A 23,232-nucleotide genomic window follows, 5' to 3' on the forward strand; every position below is an offset into this window, starting at 1 on the left:
GAGAGTTGGCAAACCTCAGTACCCATCCGGATTTTGCTCACAGAAGGTCAGCGTTCAGATCTTTAAAAGCAACAATGGAAGTCTGTCACGGAAAAAGGAATCTTAGAAATCTCCACCTTTGTACCACCAAAGGAAATGCCGTTCCGTCAAAGAAGCTGCCTGCTTGAAATTATCGCATGATATCTGCCTTGAACGTGTGGGTTCCCCTCAACAACCTATGGTGAGAAGCTGGGCATGGGGAATTTCTTTGTGAGGCGAGCAAAGTCTTTCACTGTCCGGTCGACCCATTCTTTGTACCTGAGGCAGACTATGTACCCCCGAACTTTCTTCTCGAAGCTGTTGGCTCCAGCTGCCTGCAACGTGAGAGTGTCCTCAGTCCTGGTGCTGAGTGGGAACTGTAAGGCCATCATGATGGAAGTCAAGTTGCTGAGCAGGCCTTTGATATGCAGCTGGGTGACTTTCAACATCTCCAGCAGGTCCTCTTTGTCAGGGCTGAGCTCCATCTGGTCATTCCTGATCAGCAGAAGGAACTTGAAGAACTCCTTGTAGGTCTTGTAGTTCTGGCTGAGGCGGTCACAGTCGCTGAGGTTACACCACACGAGGAAGGGAATGTCAGCTGACGGCACCCCTTCGTAACCGATCTTTTGGGCACTGAAGTCAGGGTCGCTAAATGGGCTGCCTTGGTGAATCAACTGGGAAACAGGAGAGAGAAACATACAACCGAGTGAGTATGTGGAGGGAAAGCAGACAGAAACCCAACAGGCCCACCTGATGTGGTCCAGCACCTCCATATCTCAATCTCCACACCTTTGAGAATTCCTCTCATGAAACCTATGAATATAGGTCTGGCTTTTTTTGAGTAGGAACACAGTTCCGGCTGGCTTGGCATCTGGGGTGTGTGGCCTAATATGCAAATGAGTTCCTGCTGGGCTTTTTCTACCCAAAAAAGAGAACCCTGAATATAAGAATTACGTTGTGCGATCAAAACAGGGTAATTTTTTTCTCCCTCTCCCAAAACACTAGAGGGCATCCAATGAAGCCGATAAGCAGTAGGTTCTGGTTGGAAAAAAGGAAAAAATTCTTTACAAGAGCGATTAAAAGGTGGAATTTGCTACCAGAGGATGTAGTGATGGTCACAGGCATAGACAGCTTTTTAAAAGTTTTCAATAGATTCGTGGAGGACATGTCTAGCAGTGGCTACTAACCATTGTGACTAATGGGAACCTCTGAATCCCTGTGACAGGAGGCAACATCAGGGGAAGGCCTCAGCCTCTATGCCCTGTTGTTGGCTGTCCAGAGAAACTGGACAGGATGCTGGACTAGGTGGACCACTGGTTTGATCCAGCAGGGCTCTTCCTATGTTCTTAAATCCCTCTGCTTCTTCAGAAGGGGCCAGGCATGATGAAGAGAGACAGTGTGGCCTTATGGCTAGGGAGACCTGGGTTTGTGTCCCCACTCAGCTGTCAAACTCACTGGGATACTTTGGAGCAGGCACTTTTCTCTCTTCCGACCTGCCTTCTGGTAAGGATAACGCAGGGGAGGGGAGGGGTGCGATGCAGCCTTCCCTGAACTCCTTAGAGAAAGGGTAAGGCTGTGGCTGATATCAGGACAGTCAGAATTCCTTTATGGTTTATCTTCAGGATATGGTCATCTGCCAGATGTTTCTACAGAGGGAGGTTTCAGTGGCTCAGAGCCATTCGCAGAGTTGAATCTGCCCTACATTTGTTTAAGCCTTTTTCAAAGGCCATCACAATATCACAGGGCAGCAAAACGCATGATGGAATGTTTCCTTGTTGGACTCAAAAGCCAGACAGTTTCACTGGAGAAACCATAGCTGTAGAATTGGGGCATCCAACACGTTGCCCACGGACACCCTGGCACCTGCCAATACCTTTCCTGGCACCTGCCATAGGGCTCTAGGTTCAGCAATACCTAGAGGTTTGAGGCTGGAGGCTGGGAGCGGGGGGCTTTGGGAAGGAGGGCCCTCAGTAGGGTATAATGCATGTGGTCCACCTTCCAGAGCAGCCATTTTCTCCAGAAGTGGAACGATGCTTTAATTTATGTATTATTTATTTATTATTTATTTATTTAGGCTGTCTGGAACTGTAATTCTGGGAGATCTCAAGTCCCCGGCCTGCCAAGTGTTTTCAGCAGGGCTTTTTTGAACAGAAATGCAGAGGAATGCAGTTCCGGCTGGCTTGGCATCATGAGGTGTGGCCTAATATCCAAATGAGTTCCTGCTGTGCCTTTTCTTTTTAAAAAGTCCTGTGTGAAACAATGGTGATGTCAGGAGGTGTGGCCTAATATGCAAATGAGTCCCTGCTGGGCTTTTTCTGCAAAGAAGCCCTGGGTGAAACAATGGTGATGACAGGGGATGTGTCCTAATATGCAAATAAGTTCCTGCTGGGCTATTCCTACAAAAAAGCCCTGGTTTTTAGAAAGTGGGGGGAGGTCAGGGAAAACTTTTGCCCAGCAGGGCTTCTGATTAGCCCCTGAAGATCTGACTGACTGGGCAGATTTAAAAAAAAAACTATTGCTTTGGCAGCAGCGGCCGCCATAGCAGAAGGATCTTCACTGTGTGACCAAAGGTCAGCCTCAGCAAGAAAATACCTTCAACCATTTGTTCCTTTCAAAAGGCCTCCTGTAAAGCAGAGCATCTCACTGAAATGTTGAAGAGCTACAATTAAGAGTTCTGCATAACCTCACTCCCTGACACGTGGGGTTGGCTCCGCCTCCTGCAGCCGCCATTTTTGCAATTGTGCCCACCACTACTTGTTAGCATTCCAAAGGTGCCTGCAGGCTCCAAAAAAGATCGGGGACCCCTGCTGCAGAGCTTAGAGAAAGAAAGGAGATAAGCAATCAATCTCTGTGTGCGCTTCATTTACTCTGTTCTCCCTTCCAGCTGGGAAAGGCCGTACCTGTCGAATTTCTGTACAGGAATCTACCAGGAAAACAACCGTGGTAAATGTATTCCATGCCTCCTTCCCAAGTCCATGGGAGGATTTCATATATTAGAGGCAGCCCTCAGTAAGGGTTCCCAGGTGCCCCATAGCTACCAGCAGGGGATGGGGAGACAGGGCTGCCAGATCCAGGTTGGGAAACTTCTGGTGATTGGGGATGCAGCCTGGGTGGGGCACAATGCCACAAAGTCCACCTTTCACCACATCCATTGTCTCCAGGGGAGGTGATTTCTATAGTTGGGAGATGAGCTGTAATTCCAAGGGATCCCCAGGTCCCTCCTGGACGCTGGCATCCCTATGACAGTACCTGATCTGTACTTGGGCCCAGGGGGGGGCACTGGGAAATGTACCCTTCTGCCGTCACCTCTCAATAATTCCAGGGGCGGCGCCCACTCGGCCCTTCCTCCGTTCGGAATCCACGGGCAGAGAAACGGGCCTCTTGTTTCCCAGACTAATGAACCGTAATTCCACCTCAGTGAAGTTTCTCCTTGAGGTGGGTGCCGGTCGGGCAGCTTGGCCGCCTGCCCAGGTATGGGCAGGGATGACCTCATTTACATCTGGCATCTTATGCCCGGGCAGGCGGGGGGAAGTGGAGCCTGCAAATATCTGGGCATGCAGCCACCGACTGCAGAATAGGGATACAGTCCTAGGAGCATTCCTGGCAGAGCCCTGGAGGCCTCTGCTGTTGATCCCAATTTGGGAGGGGGCCACAAGGGAGGGACCTCCTCTCCCTCGATCATATTGCAGAGGCATTCCAGTTGGGGAACAAAGGCGCTACGGTGGGCAGTCTGGCATGCTGTTTCCTGTTGCTGGGACAGGTTTGCTCTGGTTCAGGTAGGGAATGAAGGCAGGGACACGGTGGGGTCAGCAAGGCTACGGGTCCTTATCCGGGAGTGTTATTTTCCCCCGGAGTCTTGCAATGCAGTATGTTTGCAGAGTGCCCAATCACAAGGTGGGGGCTGGAGCAGTGTTGCCAGCCTCCAGGTGGGCTAACAACATAAACCCAAAGGTTTATGACCCAAATTACAACAACATATGACCCAAATCACAACAAGAATCAGGGCTTTTTTTGTAGCAGGAACTCCTTTGCATATTAGGCCATCCCCACCCTCAAGGTATAGCCAATCCTCCTGGAGCTTACAGGGCTCTTGATACAGGGCCTACTGTAAGCTCTAGGCAGATTGGCTATACCATGAGGGTGGGGATGGCCTAATATGCAAAGGAGTTCCTGCTAAAAAAAAAAGCCCTGATAATAATAAACATACATTTATTACAAGAAAGACAGGCAACTACTACAATCCTCAGTCTATGGCCACTGAAACATTGGAGCCTAGAGATCTGCTTTCACAGTGGGTTTCCAGGCTACAGAGATCGCTTCCCCTGGAGAAAATGGCTGCTTTGGAGGGTGGACTCTAAGGCATTTACTCAGATGAGTTCCCTCCTTTCCTCAAATCCTGCTTTCTCCAGGCACCAACCCACAAATCTCCAGGTATTTCACAACAAAGAGCTGGCATCTCTGGGCCTGATCGCCGCACAATAGAGACCCAAGGTCCCCTGGAGGAATAGCAGCTTTGGGAGATAGGGTGGATGGTTGCCAAGCCTCCAGGTGGGGCCTGGAGATATCCAGGGCTTTTTATTTGTAGGGGAAAAGCCCAGCAGGAACTCATTCGCATATTAGGTCACACACATCCCCCCCCCTCATGTCACTATTGTTTCACCACAGGGCTTTTTTGTTTAAAAAGCCCAGCAGGTATTTGCATATTGGACCACACCCCCTGATGCCAAGTCAGCCAAAAGTGTGTTCCTGTGCATTCCTGCTCAAAAAAAGCCCTGCAGATCTCCCACTTTTACAACTGATCTCCAGCTGGCAGAGATAAGCTCTCTTGGAGAAAATGGCTGCTCAGAAGGGTGAACTCTATGGCCTTGTGCCATGCTGAGGCCCCTCCCGTCACCAAACCCAACCCTCTCCTAGCTCCACCCTCAAAGTCTCCAGGTATTCCCCAACGCAGACCTGACAACGTTAACAGGATGCATGATATCTAGGGTTGCCAGTGAGAGAAGTCGAGGGTTTTGACATTATGGCAAAATGTGACATCTCTCCTAATAAGAAACTGGAAGTGACATCATTGCAATGCTTTCAGATTCACCCAAAGCTCTATGGTCAAACCATAGAGTTTTGAGTGACTCTTTTGAGTGAATTCTGGTACGAAAGCAGAAGTGATGTCACCATGTTGGGGTGACACTTTGTCACCCCAACATGGTGACATCACTTCTGCTTTCGTACCAGAAGTGATGTCACACATCTTTGCTAATGCAAATCCTCCCATTTTCCACCCACCAGCAGCCTAATGAGCAGTGCTGGGGAATGGGGAGCCAAGCCAGGAGGTTTCCCGCTGGAGCTGGAGACCTGGCCTCCCTTACATGCCCTTTCCCCAAACTCTGCCCTCTAAAAGTACCTCCCCCAAATCTCCAGGAATTTCCAAGATGGAGTAGGCAACTTTACTTGCTTGGTTAAAAGCCTAGAGGTTTGTGCGCTGCATGCATCTGGTTGTAGATACAGGCCCTTTCCAGGAGGGAAGCCAACCTCCTGGTGGTGGCAGGAGATCTCCTGGGATGACTGATCTCCCAGCGACAGAGATCAGTTCCCCTGAAGAAAATGGCCATTTTGGAAGGTGACCTCTGTGGCATTATACCCCACTGAAGTCCCCTCTTCTCCAAATCCTACCCTTCTCAGGCGCCACCCCCAAAATCTCCAGGTATTTCTCAACCCAGATCTGGCAACCCCGGGGCAAGCCAAGTCCTGCAAGGCATAGCCTCCTATGGAAGGTGGAGGGTGGCCCTTATGTGCACATACAAAGCTGAGGTCTAGTGAGTCAGACACTTGCTCCATCCATTATCATTATCATCCATTATCATGGCTCTTTCACACTTATTGTGTGGCTCTTGAAGCCCCCATAGGGTTGCCAAGTACAATTCAAGAAATATTTGGGGACTTTGCAGGTGGAGCCAGGAGAATTTGGGGTGGAGCCAGAAGCAAGGTTGTGACAAGCATAAATAATTGAACTCCAAAGGGAGTTCTGGCCATCAAATTTAAAGGGACCACACACCATTTAAATGCCTTCACTCCATTGGAAATAATGGATAGGGGCACCTTCTTTTGGGGCTCATAGAATTGGACCCTCTGGTCCAATCTTTTTGAAACTTGGAGAGTCTTTTGAGGAGAGGCACTGGATGCCATGCTGCAAATGTGGTGCCTCTACCTAAAAAAACAGCCCCCCAGAGCCCCAGATACCTGCAGATTAATTCTCTATTATATTGTATGTGAATCAGTCTCCATAGTGAATAGTGGAGTGCCAAGCAGACGTTTGCCCTCCCCACCCCCTGCTTTGTGATCACCCTGAAGTGGGGGGAGGGCCTCCAAACTGGGGGATCCCCTGCCCCCACCTGGGGATTGGACAAACTGGAAACTGCCGTGTACTGATTAGCAAACACTAGAAATAAACCACTGCTTTTTTATGTTGCAAATAATTACTTAAGTAATTTCTTTCATAATGATGCAATTATATTATTATCATCACAAACCAGAATTCATTAAATGTCCATAGAAAAATCAAGAAATCATTTCTGACCACTCTTGTAAGGTTGTACTTTCAAAATCAGAATGTTATTTCACATCACTCTTGTAAGGTAGTACTTTGCAGTCCGCTGTCTCAGTTCTCCTTTGCTTGAAAGACGTAGATAGTACCACACTTGTATATGATTCCTCCTATGGGTAGCAGACCAAAGTCTGGCAGGTTTGGCGGCTACACAGGTCCTAGGTTCAGTTCTGTGTTTCGTTCACCTCCCACTGGCCGCTTTCTTTTAGCTTTGGAACCCGCGCTAAAGGCAATTGCTCACACGTTACAATACAATGTTACGAATTTGTACAAGCTGCAAAGTAACACTGTCTTGTAACATGTGAGCAATTGCCTTTAGCACGGGTTCCAAAGCTAAAAGAAAGCGGCCAGTGGGAGGTGAACGAAACACAGAACTGAACCCAGGACCTGTGTAGCCGCCGCACCTGCCAGACTTCGGTCTGCAACCCACAGGAGGCATCATATACAAGCGTGGTGCTGTCTACGTCTTTCAAGCAAAGGAGAACTGAGACAGTGGACTGTAAAGTGCTACCCCACAAGAGTGATGTGAAATAACATTCTGATTTTGAAAGTACTACCTTAGAAGAAGATATTGGATTTATATCCCGCCCTCCACTCCGAAGAGTCTCAGAGCGGCTCACAATCTCCTTTACCTTCCTCCCCTGCAACAGACACCCTGTGAGGTGGGTGGGGCTGAGAGGGCTCTCCCAGCAGCTGCCCTTTCAAGGACAATCTCTGCCAGAGCTATGGCTGACCCAAGGCCATGCTAGCAGGTGCAAGTGGAGGAGTGGGGAATCAAACTTGGTTCTCCCAGATAAGAGTCCGCACACTTAACCAATACACCAAACTGGCTCTCTTACAAGAGTGGTGTGAAATAACTTTTTGATTTTTCTATGGACATTTAATGAACTTTGGTTTGTGATGATGATAATAATATAATTGTATCATTACGAAAGAAATTGCTTAAGCATTTATTTTCAACATAAAAAAGCAGTGGTTTATTGCTAGTGTTTGCCCACCGGGGGATTTCCCCTTGCGCTAAGACCCCAGCGCTTGCAAAAACCTTCCGGTAGATCCTAGCCAGCCTCTCGGGTCACCTTTGACACAGTAGAACAGTTATGCCGAGAGGGACCAACATTCTCACCGAGGTGACTCACAGAAGCTTGAACTTCTCAGAACTGTTTGCACGAGGCCCAGCCTCTGGTACTCACATAGGTGTGCAAAAGCTCTGAGCTGTTGAGTTGCATGTGGTGGACGAGGTTGAAGGTCTGGGCGATGACGGCAGCGGCTCTGGAAAGATCCGGGTCGGGGGAGACCATGTGCAGCCAGAGGGCCCAGAGCACCAGGGCGCTTCTGCCTGAGAAGGGATGAAAGGAGCCGGTTGCTAAAGATCAGGATTCCCACATCCTGCTGCTGGGGATGTCGCAACGGGTTTTGGCAGCGGCTGCTCCTTGTTCACGGTCTAATCTTCTTAACCACAGAAATTGGGACTGGACTGGTTTGAGGTTTGGAGGAACCCACAGGCAATTACCCCAGGGAAGAACATCCTCCTAAGCACACCTTCCTTTGTTCAGCTAACGGATTTAATCAGAATCCTCGTCACCACAGACTCATTGCAAATCCTGATGGGTCTCCATGGTAAGAGATGAGCAGGGAGGATTGTCAGGTCCAATTCAAGAAATATCTGGGGGCTTTGGGGGTGGAGCCAGGAGACACTGCGGGTGGAGCCAGGAGCAAGGTTGTGACAAGCATAACTGAACTCCAAAGGGAGTTCTGGCCATCACATTTAAAGGGACCGCACACCTTTTAAATGCCTTCCCTCCACTGGAAATAGCGAAGGATAGGGGCACCTTCTTTGGGGGCTCATAGAATCGGATCCCCTGGTCCAATCCTTTTGAAACTTGGAGGATGTTTTGAGGAGAGAGATTGGATGCTATGCTGCAAATTTGGTGCCTCTATCTCAGAAAATAGCTCCCCCCAGAGCCCCAGATACCCGCAGATCAATTCTCAATTATACCCTATGGGAATTGGTCTCCATAAGGAATAATGGAGTGCCCAGCAGACGCCCCACACACACACTTTCTGATGACCTTGAAGCAGCGGGAGGGCCTCCAAACCGGGGGATCCCTGGCGCTCACCTGGAAATTGGCAACCCTATGAGCAGAGAGGGTTTGCCATTGCCTTCCTCTCTGTAGCTACCCAGGTCTTCCTCAGTGGTCTCCCATCCAAGCACTAACTGTGGCCCACCCTAATCGTTTTAGAGCTAGTCTGGACTATTCAGGCTGCTATTAATTAATTTTCCCCCCTTGTTTGAACCTCTTCTGCATCCCTGAGTTCAGTGCCCAATTGGCAGGTAGACACGGGACGGCTCATTGATACACTATGATGTGTGTGTGGGGGGGGTCCTCAAGCTTTTTGGAGGGGGGTATTTTTGTGTTTATATTTGCAGGTGTGTATGTGTGAGGTGCACCTGGAAGTCATGGCCACCTCTGGTGACTGACCCCTACTGGGGACCAGGAGGATATTCAAGGAGACGGCTGAATAAAACCTGCCCCTGTCTTCACGACTGCTGGTATTCCAAGGAAGTCTCCCATCCAAGTAATTGCCAGAGTCGCCCCTGCTTAGCTTCTGAGATCTGACAAGATCGGCCTTGCCAGGTCAGGGGGGTCCCCAATCTTTTTGAGCCTATAGGCACCTTTGGAATGGTGACACAGGGTGGTGGGCACAGCTAGGGGGGTGAAGCCCCTCCCCCAACACAGAGGGAGCCCGAGTGCAGGGGAAATGTTGGGTAATTGAAAAAATGCACTGGGAAAGTGGAGTAAGGGAGAACAAAACACTGTAGTGGCAGGCGTAGCTGAAACAAGGCTCTTCCGATCTTCACAGCCAATCAGAAGTCCTTGCTGGTCAAGGGCAGGGCTTTTTTTGTAGCAGGAACTCCTTTGCCTATTAGGCCACACACCCCTGATGTAACCAATCTTCCTGGATCTTACAGTAGGTCCTGTAAGAAGAGCCCTGTAAGCTCCAGGAGGATTGGCTACATAAGAGGGGTGTGGCCTAATATGCAAAGGAGTTCCTGCTACAAAAAAAAGCCCTGCATACAAATAGTTCATTTTTTGCCTGTACATTTGGGCAATGCCAGCTGTCTCACTCTTGAAGCCTGGTCAAGGACCTCATGTGTCCACACCCACTTTCTAAAAACCTCTAGTGCAGGGGTGGCCAACGTTAGCTCTTCAGATGTTTTTTGCCTACAACTCCCATCAGCCCCAGCCATTGGCCATACTGGCTGGGGCTAGGCTTCCCAATCCCCAGGTCCCAGCGGGGGATCCCCTGGTTTTACAAGCTTCCCCCCTCCCCCAGCCAGCTGGCCGGCGGGGGAAGCTCCACCCCCACGGCCATTATGCACCTCCAGGAACGATTTCCATAGGGAATGATGGGGAATTGATCCGCGGGTGTCAGGGGCTCTGGGGGGGGCTGTTTTTTGAGATAGAGGTGCCAAATTTTCCGTATAGCATCTAGTGCCTCTCCCCAAAATACCTCCCAAGTTTCAAAAGGATTGGACCAGGGGGTCCAATTCTATGAGCCCCAACAGAAGGTGCCCCTATCCTTCATTATTTTCTATGGAAGGAAGGCATTCTAAAAGGTGTGCTGTCCCTTTAAATGTGATGGCCAGAACTCCCTTGGAGTTCAATTATGCTTGTCACACCCTTGCTCCTGGCTCTGCCCCAAAGTCTCCTGGCTCCACCCCCAAAGTCTCCTGGCTCCACCCCCAAAGTCCCCAGATATTTCTTGAATTGGACTTGGCAACCCTAGCTGGGGCTGATGGGAGTTGTAGGCAAAAAACATCTGGAGAGTTAACGTTGGCTAGTGGGCCCCAAGCAGGGCTTTTTAAAAGCAGGAACGCACAGGAACACAGTTCCTGCTTGGAATCAGGGTGCAAATGGGGTCTAATGTGCAAATGAGTTCCTGCTGAAACAATGGTGACACCAGGGGGTGTGACCTAATATGCAAATGAGCTCTTGCTGGGCTTTTTCTATTTAAAAAAAGCCCTGGCCCCAGGGAAAGATATCAGCAGGGAACCCTGCCCTAGGATCTGCAGAACTGTTATTTATTTACAACACGTGTAAAGAAAAGAAAAGAAACTCATCCTAAGGATGCTTCCCTGGGAGTCAGCTCCCTCAGATAGACCACCTAAGTAGGATTCTGAGTAGAGTTGCTTAAGATGGCACTGTTAGTTTCTTCTGGGCAGATAGAAACGTTTTCACAATGTTTATGGGTAGCCTGGAGACGATGAGATGGACAGGAACACTGGATTGACCAAGCTTCAAGTGTGAGACAGCTGGCATTGCCCAAATGTACAAGCAAAAAATGAACTATTTGTATACAGGGCTTTTTTGTTTTTTTGTAGCAGGAACTCCTTTGCCTAGCAGACCACACCTTCCCTGATGCAGCCAATCCTCCTGGCGCTTTCAGGGCTCTTAGTACAGGGCCTACTGTACTCCAGGGTGATTGGCTACATCAAGGAGGTGTGGCCTAATATGCAAAGATGTTCCTGCTACAAAAAAAGCCCTGTTTGTATGATTTATGAACACAGAATTGAATGGGCAGCCCACGGCAGGCAACCTCCCCAACACCCAGCACCCAAAAAGCTGGCACCAATTGCCTGCCCCTCAATCTGGTGACATGCTGACCCTTGAACTCATCACCATGCAGCCCAGACACCCTTCATTGCCCATCCACCAGCCCCATCATGTGGCAGCAAGAGACAGTTCTCGGCAGGCAGTGGGTTCATGCCTGGCTTTCATTTCTAATTCTTTGTTTTACTAACATAGGGAAGGAGGAGGTTCACTTGGATTTTCTCCTTCGACATGTCTTGGGTCATCTCGGGCAGTGCAAACCTAAAGAGAGTTACACCCTTCTAATTCCATTGAAATCCGAGGGCTTCCATGGGTGTGACTCTATTTATGATTGCACTGTAAATCAGAGCAGAGAATCCACGTATTAGGGATGTAGCACGTGAATCTGTCAACATAAATGTTTGGCACAAGTCATGAACCTCTGTAAAGCCTCCCACTAGCAGAAAATCTACTCCCCACCCCACCCCCAAAATTAATTCTTCAAGCTTTGGACAAAAAATTCCACTTACCCAAAGGGAAAGTCATGGCTACTTCAGTTTGATGAGAACTTTCAACGTCGGTAGGGATGAGGGCTTCTCTTTGTTGCCCCCCAATGGATGATGAAGGTATCTCACCTTCCAGCAACGTTCTAATGCTGCCCCCAAGTGGAGGATGAGGATATCTCTCAACCTTGTTGAATTCCTTCTCTGGTTCCTGAACAAATGATGCTGAGCTCACCTTCCCTTAACTCCTCTCTCTGTGCGATCCTCTCTTCCTTGTAGGCTGTTGCCCTGGCTGGTATTTGAGCCCCAGTCAGAGGCTCCTTTATAGCCAGACAAGGTGCTCTCCCCATCTTCTGTAATTCCCCAGCTCTCCTCCCCTCCTCTTGGTGGCAAACACCTCCTCCAGAAAGGGGGAAATAAAGCATCAGCCTTGTTTCCTGGAGTCTGTTCCCAAGAAGACACCAGTTAGGGGATGTGAGGGAGGGCAAAAAGGGGTGGGGTCGATTGTGAAATCGGTTCTATTTCCTGCACAGGAGAAAAGAAAGAAAAAGAAAAGAAGGCACTGGAGAAGGGCTGCAAGGAGCCACCAGAGGATTTCGTTTCTAAAATGTTCAGAGTTGTCAGCGTGCCAGGATTGGAATGGTCCAGGCAGCAAAACTGTGTTCTGTCAGGTAACCAGTATGGGGAGGCTGAAAAGTTAGCGCTGTTTCAAAACTCATCCACCCTGGCTCCACCCCTTGGCTCTCTGGATTCCGGTTGGCTGTGGCTTCTTACTTAGGGATGCCAACCTCCAGGTTGGGCCTGGAGATCTCCCAGAATTACAACTGATCTCCAGAGGACACAGATCAGCTACCTTGGAGAAAGTTATTGCTTTGGAAGGTGGATTGTGTGGCATTATACCCTACTGAGGTCCCTTCTCTCTTCAGATCCCACCCTCCCCAGGCTGCACCCTCAAATCTCCAGGAATTTCCCAACCTGGAGTTGGCAGCTGTACACTGTTTACTGCTTCAGTTCCTGAGTGTATCCCTTGGGGCTGCCTAGCAGTCCTGGAAAACAAAAAATGTATTCCAAATGTATTCCTCCCTTCCAAAATGTATCCTTCCTTCCTTCCTTCCTTCCTTCCTTCCTTCCTTCCTTCCTTCCTTCCTTCCTTCCTTCCTTCCTTCCTTCCTTCCTTCCTTCCTTTCCTCCCTCCCTCCCTCCCTCCCTTCCTTCCTTGCTTCCATCCTTCCTTGCCAGGGAGCGGAAACAGTTGGAGCCACTATTCTCATTGTTCAACTGTTCTTTTCTCTACCCCACATCTCAGCCTAGGGTTTTTGCAGCAGGGCCCATACCAGAACAGATGGCACTGGGGCATCTGTGTTCTAGCCAGTGTTCCTTCTAAGCCAAGTTAGTGTGAGCTAGCTCACAGATTTTTAGCCTCCAGCTCACACATTTTTATCTTGGCTCAGGAAGGATGACCCCAGAGCACACTATTTTATGCAGCAGCTCACAACTTTAAATACCAGTAGCTCACAAAGTAGAATTTCTGGTCACAAGAGCCCACAGCTTAGAGGGAACATAGCTCACCTTTATCCAGACAAGCCCACTGAATGGTTTGGGGCACTCCGGATATGGCTCAAGAAAGATACCAAGAGCTTGCTATTCATTGACGAACACATTTCCCACCAGCTTCCAATCCAAGATAAGAGGGAAGAAGGGAGGATTCCTGAGCTACCCAGGAGAGGAGATGATAAACCCAAAGAATGGGGCTGAGTCACTGGGAGGGGCACAGAGTCACAATCCCCAGAGGAAACAGCTGCTTGGAGGGTGGACTCTTATGGCACCATGCCCTGTTGATGTCCCCCCCCCCGCTCCAAAAAACCCCCTCCATCTTCTAATATCCAAGAATTTCCCAACCTAGAGTTGGCACCTCTGTCCCCCACTTAGGAAAAAGATGGGGTGTGATTTTTTTTTTAATTAAAAAATAATTAAATAAATAAAAACAGACCTCATTTTGGGCAGGAACTCACAGAAACAGAGCTTCAGAACGTCTAAATTTTATTGTGTTCTTTCTTTCTTACCTCCCCCCCCCCCACAAAAAAAACCCCTCGCTTCTGGGCTCCATTGTTCAAACTCCCTCCAAGAATTCTGCTGAAGTCTAAGATCTGACAAACTTTCTAGCATTATTTCCCACAAAAAATGGGGAAAGAACCAAAACGTATCAAGCAGACAGATGGAAATCTTCCTCACGCCACTGTGGACCGCACAGGAGAAAGTCATTTAAAAAGTAGGAGGGGAGTAAAGTTTTATGATGGCAATTACAATTCAAGAAGCGTTTTAAGGTAGATGCTGAGCTGATATAATTGAGTCCACCTTCCGGTGATGTCTGGGGTGTGTGGCATGTGCAAATGAGTTGTGCTAATGAGCTCAGGCACCTCTTTTTCTGCAAAATCCCTGAATAAAAACAATCTTACTGTAAGGAGAAACTATATAATTTCTTCCTGGCACGCAAAGATACAACAGACTTGCCAAGGGGGGTGGGGAGCTAAGCACAGTGGCCTGATCTCCAGTTCCTTATTCATTCTTTTCCGTTTCCCATCCTCCTCTCCTAGGGCTGCCAGGTCCCACTCAAGAAATATCTGGGGACTTTGGGGGTGGAGTCAGAAACAAGGGTGTCACAAGCATAATTGAACTCCAAAGGGCATTCTGGCCATCACATTTACAAGGACAGCATGCCTTCCCCCTCATTTGGAAATAATGGCTAGGGGCACCTTCTTTTGGGGCTCGTAGAATTGGACTCCCTGGTCCAATCTTTTTGAAACTTGGGAGGTGTTTCGAGAAGAGGCAGCGGATGCTATGCTGCAAATTTGGTTCTTCTACTTCAAAAAACAGTCCCCCAGAGCCCCAGCTACATATGGATCAATTCTCCATTATACCCTATGGGAATCAGTCTCCATAGGGAATAATGGAGTGCCCAGCAGACATTTCCCTCCCTCCTAGGGTTGCTAGCCTTCAGGTGGGGTCTGGAGATCTCCCACTTTTCCAACTGATCTCCAGCTGGCAGAGATCAGCTCCCCTGGGGAAAATGGCTGCTTAGAAGGATGGACTCTAGGGCATCATACCGTGCAAAGACTCCTCCCCTCCCCAAACCCCACCCCCTGGATCTACCCCCAAAGTCTCCAGGGATTTTTTAACACAACCCTGGCAACCCTACTCCCTTCCCCGCTTTCTGATAACCCTGAAGCGGGGGGAGGGCCTCCAAACAGGGAGATCCCCTGCCCCCAACGGGGGATTGGCAACCCCATCCTCCCCTCCTGCGCCACTGTGCTCCAGATTCGGATCCTGCATTGTGTGGGGACCAGGGGGTGCCGACATCAAGACACTCCCCCCCCTCCACTCGAGAGCAGGAAGGGCTGGGTTGCCTCTCTGCATGAGTGTGTGGCGGAGGGGGCGGGGGGGAGACAATATAAAAAAGTTTATGGCTATGAGTAAAACTTGAAAGAATCTGCAGCCTTTCAGGGAGCGGAAACTGTGATGGGCATGGACAAATAAAATTAACACCCTGGGCTGTGCCACCTGCCTGTTACAGGCCTCCCCGCACGTCCTGGCATCGGGTTACCACTTGCAAAGAAACTGAAGAAGGAGGAGAGAGGGGAGGGGAAGGCGAGGAGCAGGGCTGGGTGCCAGGCCTCCTGGGTCTGCTTCCCAAGAGGAGAGAGTTCCTAAGTATTTACGGGTTCTGTGGAGGCGGGGATTGGAGCAGGCTCCACTTGTCACCAGGGCTGGCTCTGCCACTAGGCAAACTAGGTGGTTGCCTAGGGCGCCAGTCTTCGTGGGGGTCGAATTGGGCACCCCATGTGACTCAGTGAGGTTATCTGTGCGGGGGGGGGGGAGGGGACCAGAAGTTAGCCTTGCCTAGGCTGCCAGACAATCTAGGGCCAGCCCTGCTTGTCACCTTTCCCGGCCGTAGAGGGGAGACAAACTGCGTCTACAAAAATTCCCTCTTCTGTTAAGGGTACAAGAGCTCCATTTTAGCCCATGGCAGCCCTCTTCCCAGCTGGATCTGCCGATGCCCTTCATTGGCTACCAATTGAGTACCGGATCCGCTTCAAGGTGTTAGTATTGACGTTTTAGCATTAACCGTTCTGATGTTTTATTGTTGATTTTAATGTTTCAGCTTGATGGAATCCGCCCTGAGCCCTTTATGGGAAAGGGCGGACTATAAATGCACAAAATAAATAAATACATTCCCCACTGCCGCCCCGCTGGCCTGCTCCAGGTATATCTATGTGATGGGAGTTAGTGGGGTATGAAGCCGGAGCAGGGAGGCCTGGTTCAAATTCTGACTCGGTGAGCGAAAGTGCTCCACTTTCCCGTCTCCTGTGGCAATCTCCCTCACAGGGTTATTGTGAGCGTAAAAGGGGTGGCTCCCAGTCTCGACCCTCTGTGTAAATATGCAATACATATGAATGATTAAGCATCTTGTTTCAGGTGGGTAGCCGTGTTAGTCCAAAGCAGCAGAACAAAGTTGGAGTCCGGTGGCACCTTTCAAACCAACCAAGTTTAATTTAATTCTGCGCTTCCACATACTTCTTCAGATACAGCAACTAAGCCACACAGCCCCTCCCTTGTAGGTAACATATAATTAAAAATATATTTTTAAATGATACAAACATATTGTCGCTCCGGGGCTTTCTTTGTAGAAAAATCCCAACAAGAGCTTATTTGCATATTAGGCCAAACCCCTGATGTCACCAGAACGCCTTTCCTGCTCAAAAAAAGTCCTGCGTTTGAGTTCAGCTGATATGAGGTTTTGCACATGCTCAGACTGCAGCAGCTTTTCTGAATTTGAACTGTTTCTCTCTGCCAGCTGCCATTTGAAATGCGTTTACGTTTGCCTTTGAAAATTCCATTTCTTCAAGGGACGCTTGACTTTTCTCAAACAACGGCAGCCACATTAAACATCAGCTAGTTGGTCTCCTAAAAGTCCCATCGGTATCAATCCAGAATCTATCAAACCTAAAAGAGAAGATCAGTTTAGAAAGTATCTGTATTGGTCTGCAGCAGAAGAACTAAATTTGAGCTCAGTTTAAGGTTGCCAATCCCCAGGTGGGGGCAGGGGATCCCCCGGTTTGGAGGCCCTCCCCCCACTTCAGGGTGATCAGAAAGCGGGGGGAGGGGGAGGGAAATGTCTGCTGGGCACTCCATTATTCCCTATGGAGACCAATTTCCATAGGGTATAATGGAAAATTGATCTGCAGGTATCTGGGGCTCTGGGGGGGCTGTTTTTTGAGGTAGAGTCACCAAATTATCAGCATAGCATCCAGTGCCTCTCCTTAAAACACTCCCCAAGTTTTAAAAAGTTTGTACCTGGGGGTCCAATTCTATGAGCCCCAAAAGAAGGTGCCCCAATTCTTCATTATTCCCAAATGGAGGGAAGGCATTTAAAAGGTGAGCAGTCCCTTTAAATGTGAAGGCCAGAACTCCCTTTGGGGTTCAATAGTGCTCCTGGCTCCACCCCCAAAGTCCCCAGGTATTTATTGGATTGGACCTGGCAACCCTAGCACAGTTGCACCTTGGAGACCAACAAAATGTTCAGGACAGAAGTTTCAAGACTGGAGGTATGTGACAAGAGGAGTGTTGCCTCTCGAAAGCTTATACTCTGAAAATCTTGCTGGTCTTTAAGGCGCTACAAGACTCAGTTCTAGCTGTCCTAAAAGAGACGAACAGAAGTGAAGCCGTGTTGGATCAGGCCAATGGCCCATCCGATGGCCAAAACCCAGATGCCACTGGGAGGTCAGTCCCTCTTTTCCCCCAGAAGAGTCGAAGGTTGTGAAGATGCGTGCTGCTTTCATTTCTGCACACCTGTCTCCGCTGCTGTCTGCCACGGGGCTGTTTGTTTCCCAAGGAGTTTGGGGGACCCCGCGAAAAGCAACCAGGCTGCAAATGTGAGTGGCGACAAGCCCCTGGATCACGTCTCGGCTCTTTCTCTCTTCAAGCGTTAATTATTATTTGCCCCGGACGTGACGCACTTTCATTTTTCCCCTGTGACTAACTTCCCTTTCGGTTTGGTCATTATGGAAACGAAGCCGAGTGCCAGGTGATGTCAGCTCTTGGCTCCCTTGCTGCGAAAGTGCCGCTTCATTTGCATGTCTGGGCAGCACACACACACACACCCCTGGGGAGCCAAGAGAATCTCCTTCCATGGGTGGCCTCGAAGTCAGACAACTACACCAACCAGCCCTGGCTGGGACGTCTCTCAGCAAGTTGGGACCCCACATGCAAAATGAAGGACAGAGAAGGAGACTGACTTTTTTTGTAGCAGGAACTCCTTTGCATATTAGGTCACACACCCCTGATGCAGCCAATCCTCCTGGAGCCTACAGTAGGCCCTGGAATAAGAGCCCTGTAAGCTGTTGGAGGATTGGCTACTTCAGGGGTGTGTGGCCTAATATGCAAAGGAGGTCCTGCTACAAAAAAAGCCCTGCTCAGGGCAAAGAAATATGCCACCACTTGGGGTGGAAGATTCGGGGCAGGGGAAGATTCAGGGCAGGTTTTCTTGCCTTTCACATCCGTCTCTCTGGGTTTTTAAAAAATGAACAGCATGCCTAGTCATTTTCCATTTTCATTTCTTTATCGATGGTACTGGTAAACCAGCTTTCGGTACATGTCCACAAAGTGTATAAAAGTCTGCAGCGGTTGGAGTGCTGGGTTAGGCCCCAGGGTGACTCAGCTTCACATCCCCCAACTTACTGTGAAATGCATTGGGTGACCTTCAGGCACTCTTTTTCTCTCAGCCTAACCTACCTCACTGTGCCACTCTAGGAATTTCTCCTAAGCTTGGCCATCTTTACCATAGAGATTGTGAATATTCCTAGAGTGGTACGGGGCTGTGACTTAACTTCAGGGTGATTATTTGGGCATCCCCTCCCCTCACTAGGCTCAATTCCACCCCCTAAATGCTCCCAGGGATCGATGATGCAGAACTGCCGACCACATGTACCTGAGTTTTTTTCATCCCAGGTACCCCATCTCTATAACAGAGCCACAGCCCCTCCTCTTTAGGTAATGCAGGGCTTTTTTTTTTAGCAGGACAGGAACACACAGGAAAGCAGTTCCGGCTGGTTTGGTATCAGAACGTGTGGCCTAATATGCAGATGAGTTCCTGCTGGACTTTTTCCACAAAAAAAGCCCCCTGAGGTAATGTATAATTAAAATACACAAATGATGCAATTAGTATTATTATTATTTTAAAATACACAATAGACCTTTTTAAAGCAATAATAAAATATTCCCTGCTGATTTCTAAATGATGGCAAACAGCATAGAGTTGCCAGCTCTGGGTTGGGAAATACCTGGAGATTTGGGGAGGTAGAGGCTGAGGAGAGTGGGGTTTGGGGAGGGGAAGGACTCCAATGGAGTCTCATGCCATAGAGCCCCTCTTCCACTGTGGCAGTTTTCTCCAGGTGAATAGATCTCCAACACCTGGAGAGCAGTTGTAATGCCAGGAGATCTCCAGCTACCCCCTGGAGGTTGGCAGCCCTAGAGCCAGGTTTCCAGGCCCCTGCTGCACCTGCTCAGGAAAGCACTTCGCTAGGACAGCCTGAAGGGAGTTTTGCAAAAATCCCCCAGCTTTTTTTAAACACGCAGCCGTGGCCCAGTCGAAAGGAAGCTGACAGACAGCAGCAGAGCAAGGGTGACCACATCAAGGAGGAAAGAAGGAGACGTATATTAAAAAAAAGCAAACAGAAGCAAATAAACCGACCAACATTTGCTTTTCTTGTTTTCCTGGAACAGTTTTCTTTCCATCCAGAACTGGTTTCCCTTTTGCTCTCTGATGATGAGGCCAGTGACAGACAGTGATGGCGTCTCCAGCAACGCCGGAGCTTGAGGCAGCAGCGTCAGGGACAGTGCCAGTGACGGCAGTCAAGGCAGGCTGTGGTACTTCTGGCGGGTGGTGATGGCGGCTGAAAGCGGGGATTGTGCTGACAGCTGTTGATGTGGCATGTTAGGACAGGAGACACGGTGGAAACAATGGCCAAGTTCTCACAGAGGGTGGTAAGACTGTGTCAGGGCAGATCCAAATGATCAAACATCCGTTTGTATTTTAAAGAAGCCTACGTGAGGATCCTTTGCATCGACAGTTCTAGATCTGAAAGGAATTATTATTGTTACTAATAGTAACAGCAACAATAATACTCCTAAGCAATGCTCCCTCTAAGCTGCGGGGTCTTGTGAGCAAACGTTCGACTTTGTGAGCTACTGGCATTAAAGTGGTGAGCTGCTGCATCAGTCAGTTTGCTCTGGGCAGGGGTCCCTTTGTAGGGAAACAGGTGGTGGAGCTCACCCAGGGATTGTGATGCAGCTGCACCTACTATTCAATGGGCAAGGGGGAAAGGAGGAGGGGGAACTATCAGAAAGGTTCAGGAGATGAGCTCCTGCTGAATTCAAGGCCTGGCTTCGGGGCCATTTTTCCTGAGCAAACACAAAAATGTGTGAGTTGGAGACTAAAAAACTGTGAGCTAGCTCACGCTAACTCACCTTAGAGGGAACACTGACTTCTAGTAGTATTACTCCTAGGAGTAGCAGCAGTAGTACAAGGGACTTGCAAGTCAGGGGGGAATCCCATATCCCCGCTCCACCCTGACTACCAACTCTGCCTCCAGCTTCCCTACGCTTGCTACCTGCTCTGCCCTCTCTCCTTCCTCACCGCTGGCTCTGGGGCATGCTCTCTCACACACTCACCATGTGCACACACGCTTCTTCTGGTCCCCACCACCCGCAGTGCTCACATGCCACTTGGAAGTTGCTACAGCAACCCAAAAGGCTGCCTGAACTCTGTGGATTGGCTTTTTACAAAATGCGCAGATGGCGCTTAGGAACGTTTTGTGTTGCTGCGGCAATCTCGAATGGCATGCAAACACGGGTCGTGGCCCAGCCCAGATGTGCTTTTGCACAGATGTCACAGGCAATGCTCCCTCTAAGCTGTGGAGTCTTGTGAGCAAACATTCAACTTTGTGAGCTCCTGGCATTAAAGTGGTGAGCTGCTGCATAAACTAGCTTGCTCTGGGGCCATTTTTCCTGAGCTAAGGCAGAAATGTGTAAGCTGGAGGCTAAAAATGGTGAGCTAGCTCACACTAACTCAGCTTAGAGGGAACACCAGTCACAGCTAAAGATGTTCACCCCCAAATTAGTTGAACAGACTCAAAATTGTTCTACAAACCTGGACGATTCTCAATGAGAGTCTGGGCTGGCCCTCCATTGTGTGGGGAACCTCAAGTTAATAGACGAAGTGAACACTGAAGATTCGCACCCAGGAGCCCCTGAAAGGCCAATAAGGTTTCCAGGGCTGAAGTGTTCAAGAGTCCAAGCTCCCTTCATCAGACACGAGTAGGAAGAGAGTGTTGACTCTCAAAAACTCATCCCCTGGAAATCTTGTTGGTCTCAAAGGTACTCCTGAATGCAAATTTAACTGTTCTACTGCATGGTGACCCTCTGAAATGATCTAGATCAGGAATGGCGAAACCTGCTTAACATAAGAGTCACATGGAATCAACGTCAGGTGTTTGCAAGCCTCAAGAGAAGGAAGGAAGGAAGGAAGGAAGGAAGGAAGGAAGGAAGGAAGGAAGGAAGGAAGTCCATGTGACGTTGAGTCACATGGAATCAACGTCAGGTGTTTGCAAGCCTCAAGAGAAGGAAGGAAGGAAGGAAGGAAGGAAGGAAGGAAGGAAGGAAGGAAGGAAGGAAGGAAGGAAGGAAGGAAGTCATGATTCCATGAAGTCCATGTGACGTTAAGTCACATGGAATCAACGTCAGGTGTTTGCAAGCCTCAAGAGAAGGAAGGAAGGAAGGAAGGAAGGAAGGAAGGAAGGAAGGAAGGAAGGAAGGAAGGAAGGAAGGAAGGAAGGAAGGAAGGGAGGGAGGGAGGGAGGGAGGGAGGAAAATAGATGCGGGGGAGGTGGAAAGAATACTATTGTAAGGCACTTTGGGTCCCCTTGGGGAGAAAAGTGGGATATAAATTCATAGATAAACCTAGCTGATCATCAACGCTATTGGGCTGGCTGTTGGTAGTGGCCATTGGGGGCTGGGTGGGGGGCACAGAAGACTGAATGTTTCTCTGCCAATAATACTTAGACAATATTAAGAATATGCACTTCATCTAGATCAGGGGTGGCCAAATCATGGCTGCGGAGCCACATGTGGCTCTTTCACACATGCTGTGTGGCTCTCAAAGCCTCCACCACCCTGGTGGCCAACTTGGAGTAGACATTTGTTTCTTTAAATGCATTCTCTAAGCCAAGCCAGCCAGTGGCTTGGAAAATACATTTTCAGTTAAAGTTCCTTTCTCTTTTCCTCCATTCTGTCTTCACAACCACCCTGCAAGGAAAGTTAGACAGAGAGTTGGCCAAGGTTGCCCAGTGAGCTTCCATGGCTGAGCACAGACTCAAACCTGGGCCTCTCAGATAGCCAGTTTGGTGTAGTGGTTAAAGTGTGCGGACTCTTATCTGGGACCGGAGAACCAGATTTGATTCCCCACTCCCCCACTTACAGCTGCTGGAATGGCCTTGGGTCAGCCATAGCTCTTGCAGGAGTCGCCCTTGAAAGGGCAGCTGCTGTGAGAGCCCTCTCAGCCCCACCCACCTCACAGGGTGTCTATTGTGGCGGGAGAAGATAGAGGAGATTGTAAGCTGTTTTGAGTCTCTGATTCAGAGAGAAGGGCGGGGTATAAATCTGCAGTCTTCTTCTTTTGCTCTGACGTTCCAACTAACTCCTATCCTGCATGGACTCATTCTCACACTGGAGATGATGGCAGTCACAAGATATCGACCACGAAGGTCAAAGCAGCAGCAGTGGTTGTTTGAGGGGGTGGCAGCCCGTGTTCCCTCTAAGCTGAGTTAGTGTGAGCTAGCTCACAATTTTTTAGCCCCCGGCTCACACATTTTTGTCTCAGCTTTGGAAAAATGGCTCCCGAGCAAACTAATTGATTCAGCTGCTCACAATTTTAATGCCAGTAGCTCACAAAGTAGAATTTGTCCTCACAAGACTCCACAGCTTACAGGGAGCACTGGTGATATAACGATGTGGGGGGAGGGTGGTTGTCAGCATAAAGAGCAGGACCCACTGGGTCGAGAATTCCTCAGACCTGTTTCACGAAGCAGAATGTCCTGTATAAAAGCTTATAATGAGAACTGCCAGAGCCCTTTTGTTCCCTCCAATGCTATCCCACAGTTCCTCAGAGGAAGTCACGGTGACGGGGTCTTCCTATTTTTCATCACAACGCCAGCCCTGAGGCAGATTATGCCGAGAGTGAGATAAACTAAGTTTCGTGCCCCAAGGGCAGGATTCTAACCTGGGTCCAGCGCTCAGACCACTGCTAGTATCTCTTCCCGGGAACTGTGCACATTCCAAACAAATCTGTATTGTTGTGGAGCCGGAAATAAGTAACGGTTTCCACGATAAACAAACCACTCAAGCGTCCTTGGTCTTTCAACAGAACCCTGTCAGCTAAAAATAGATTTTTCCTTCTACCAAAGTGAAA

The 23,232-nt window shown here is 49.2% G+C and overlaps 1 protein-coding gene across 1 annotated transcript; it reads right to left on the reverse strand.

Moving 5' to 3' along the window:
- Window positions 1–169: 169 nt before the first annotated feature.
- Window positions 170–11,857, reverse strand: LOC132584705 (cardiotrophin-2-like). Its single transcript, XM_060256599.1, has 3 exons — window positions 11,739–11,857; window positions 7,807–7,952; window positions 170–692 (listed from the first exon to the last, which is right to left on the reverse strand). The coding sequence occupies exons 1-3, from the start codon at window positions 11,752–11,754 to the stop codon at window positions 216–218; spliced, it is 639 nt and encodes a 212-aa protein (XP_060112582.1). The 5' UTR covers window positions 11,755–11,857; the 3' UTR covers window positions 170–215.
- Between the last annotated feature and the right edge of the window lie 11,375 nt (window positions 11,858–23,232).

Source organism: Heteronotia binoei, chromosome 15, assembly GCF_032191835.1.
Source record: "Heteronotia binoei isolate CCM8104 ecotype False Entrance Well chromosome 15, APGP_CSIRO_Hbin_v1, whole genome shotgun sequence".
NCBI lineage: Eukaryota > Metazoa > Chordata > Lepidosauria > Squamata > Gekkonidae > Heteronotia > Heteronotia binoei.

Bases quoted from the DNA above. Each gene is read 5' to 3' on its own strand.
- LOC132584705 (XM_060256599.1), bottom strand. The intron at 693-7,806 runs GTGAGTACCAGA...CCTGTTTCCCAG, and splicing joins CAGAGCTTTTGCACACCTAT to TTGATTCACCAAGGCAGCCC.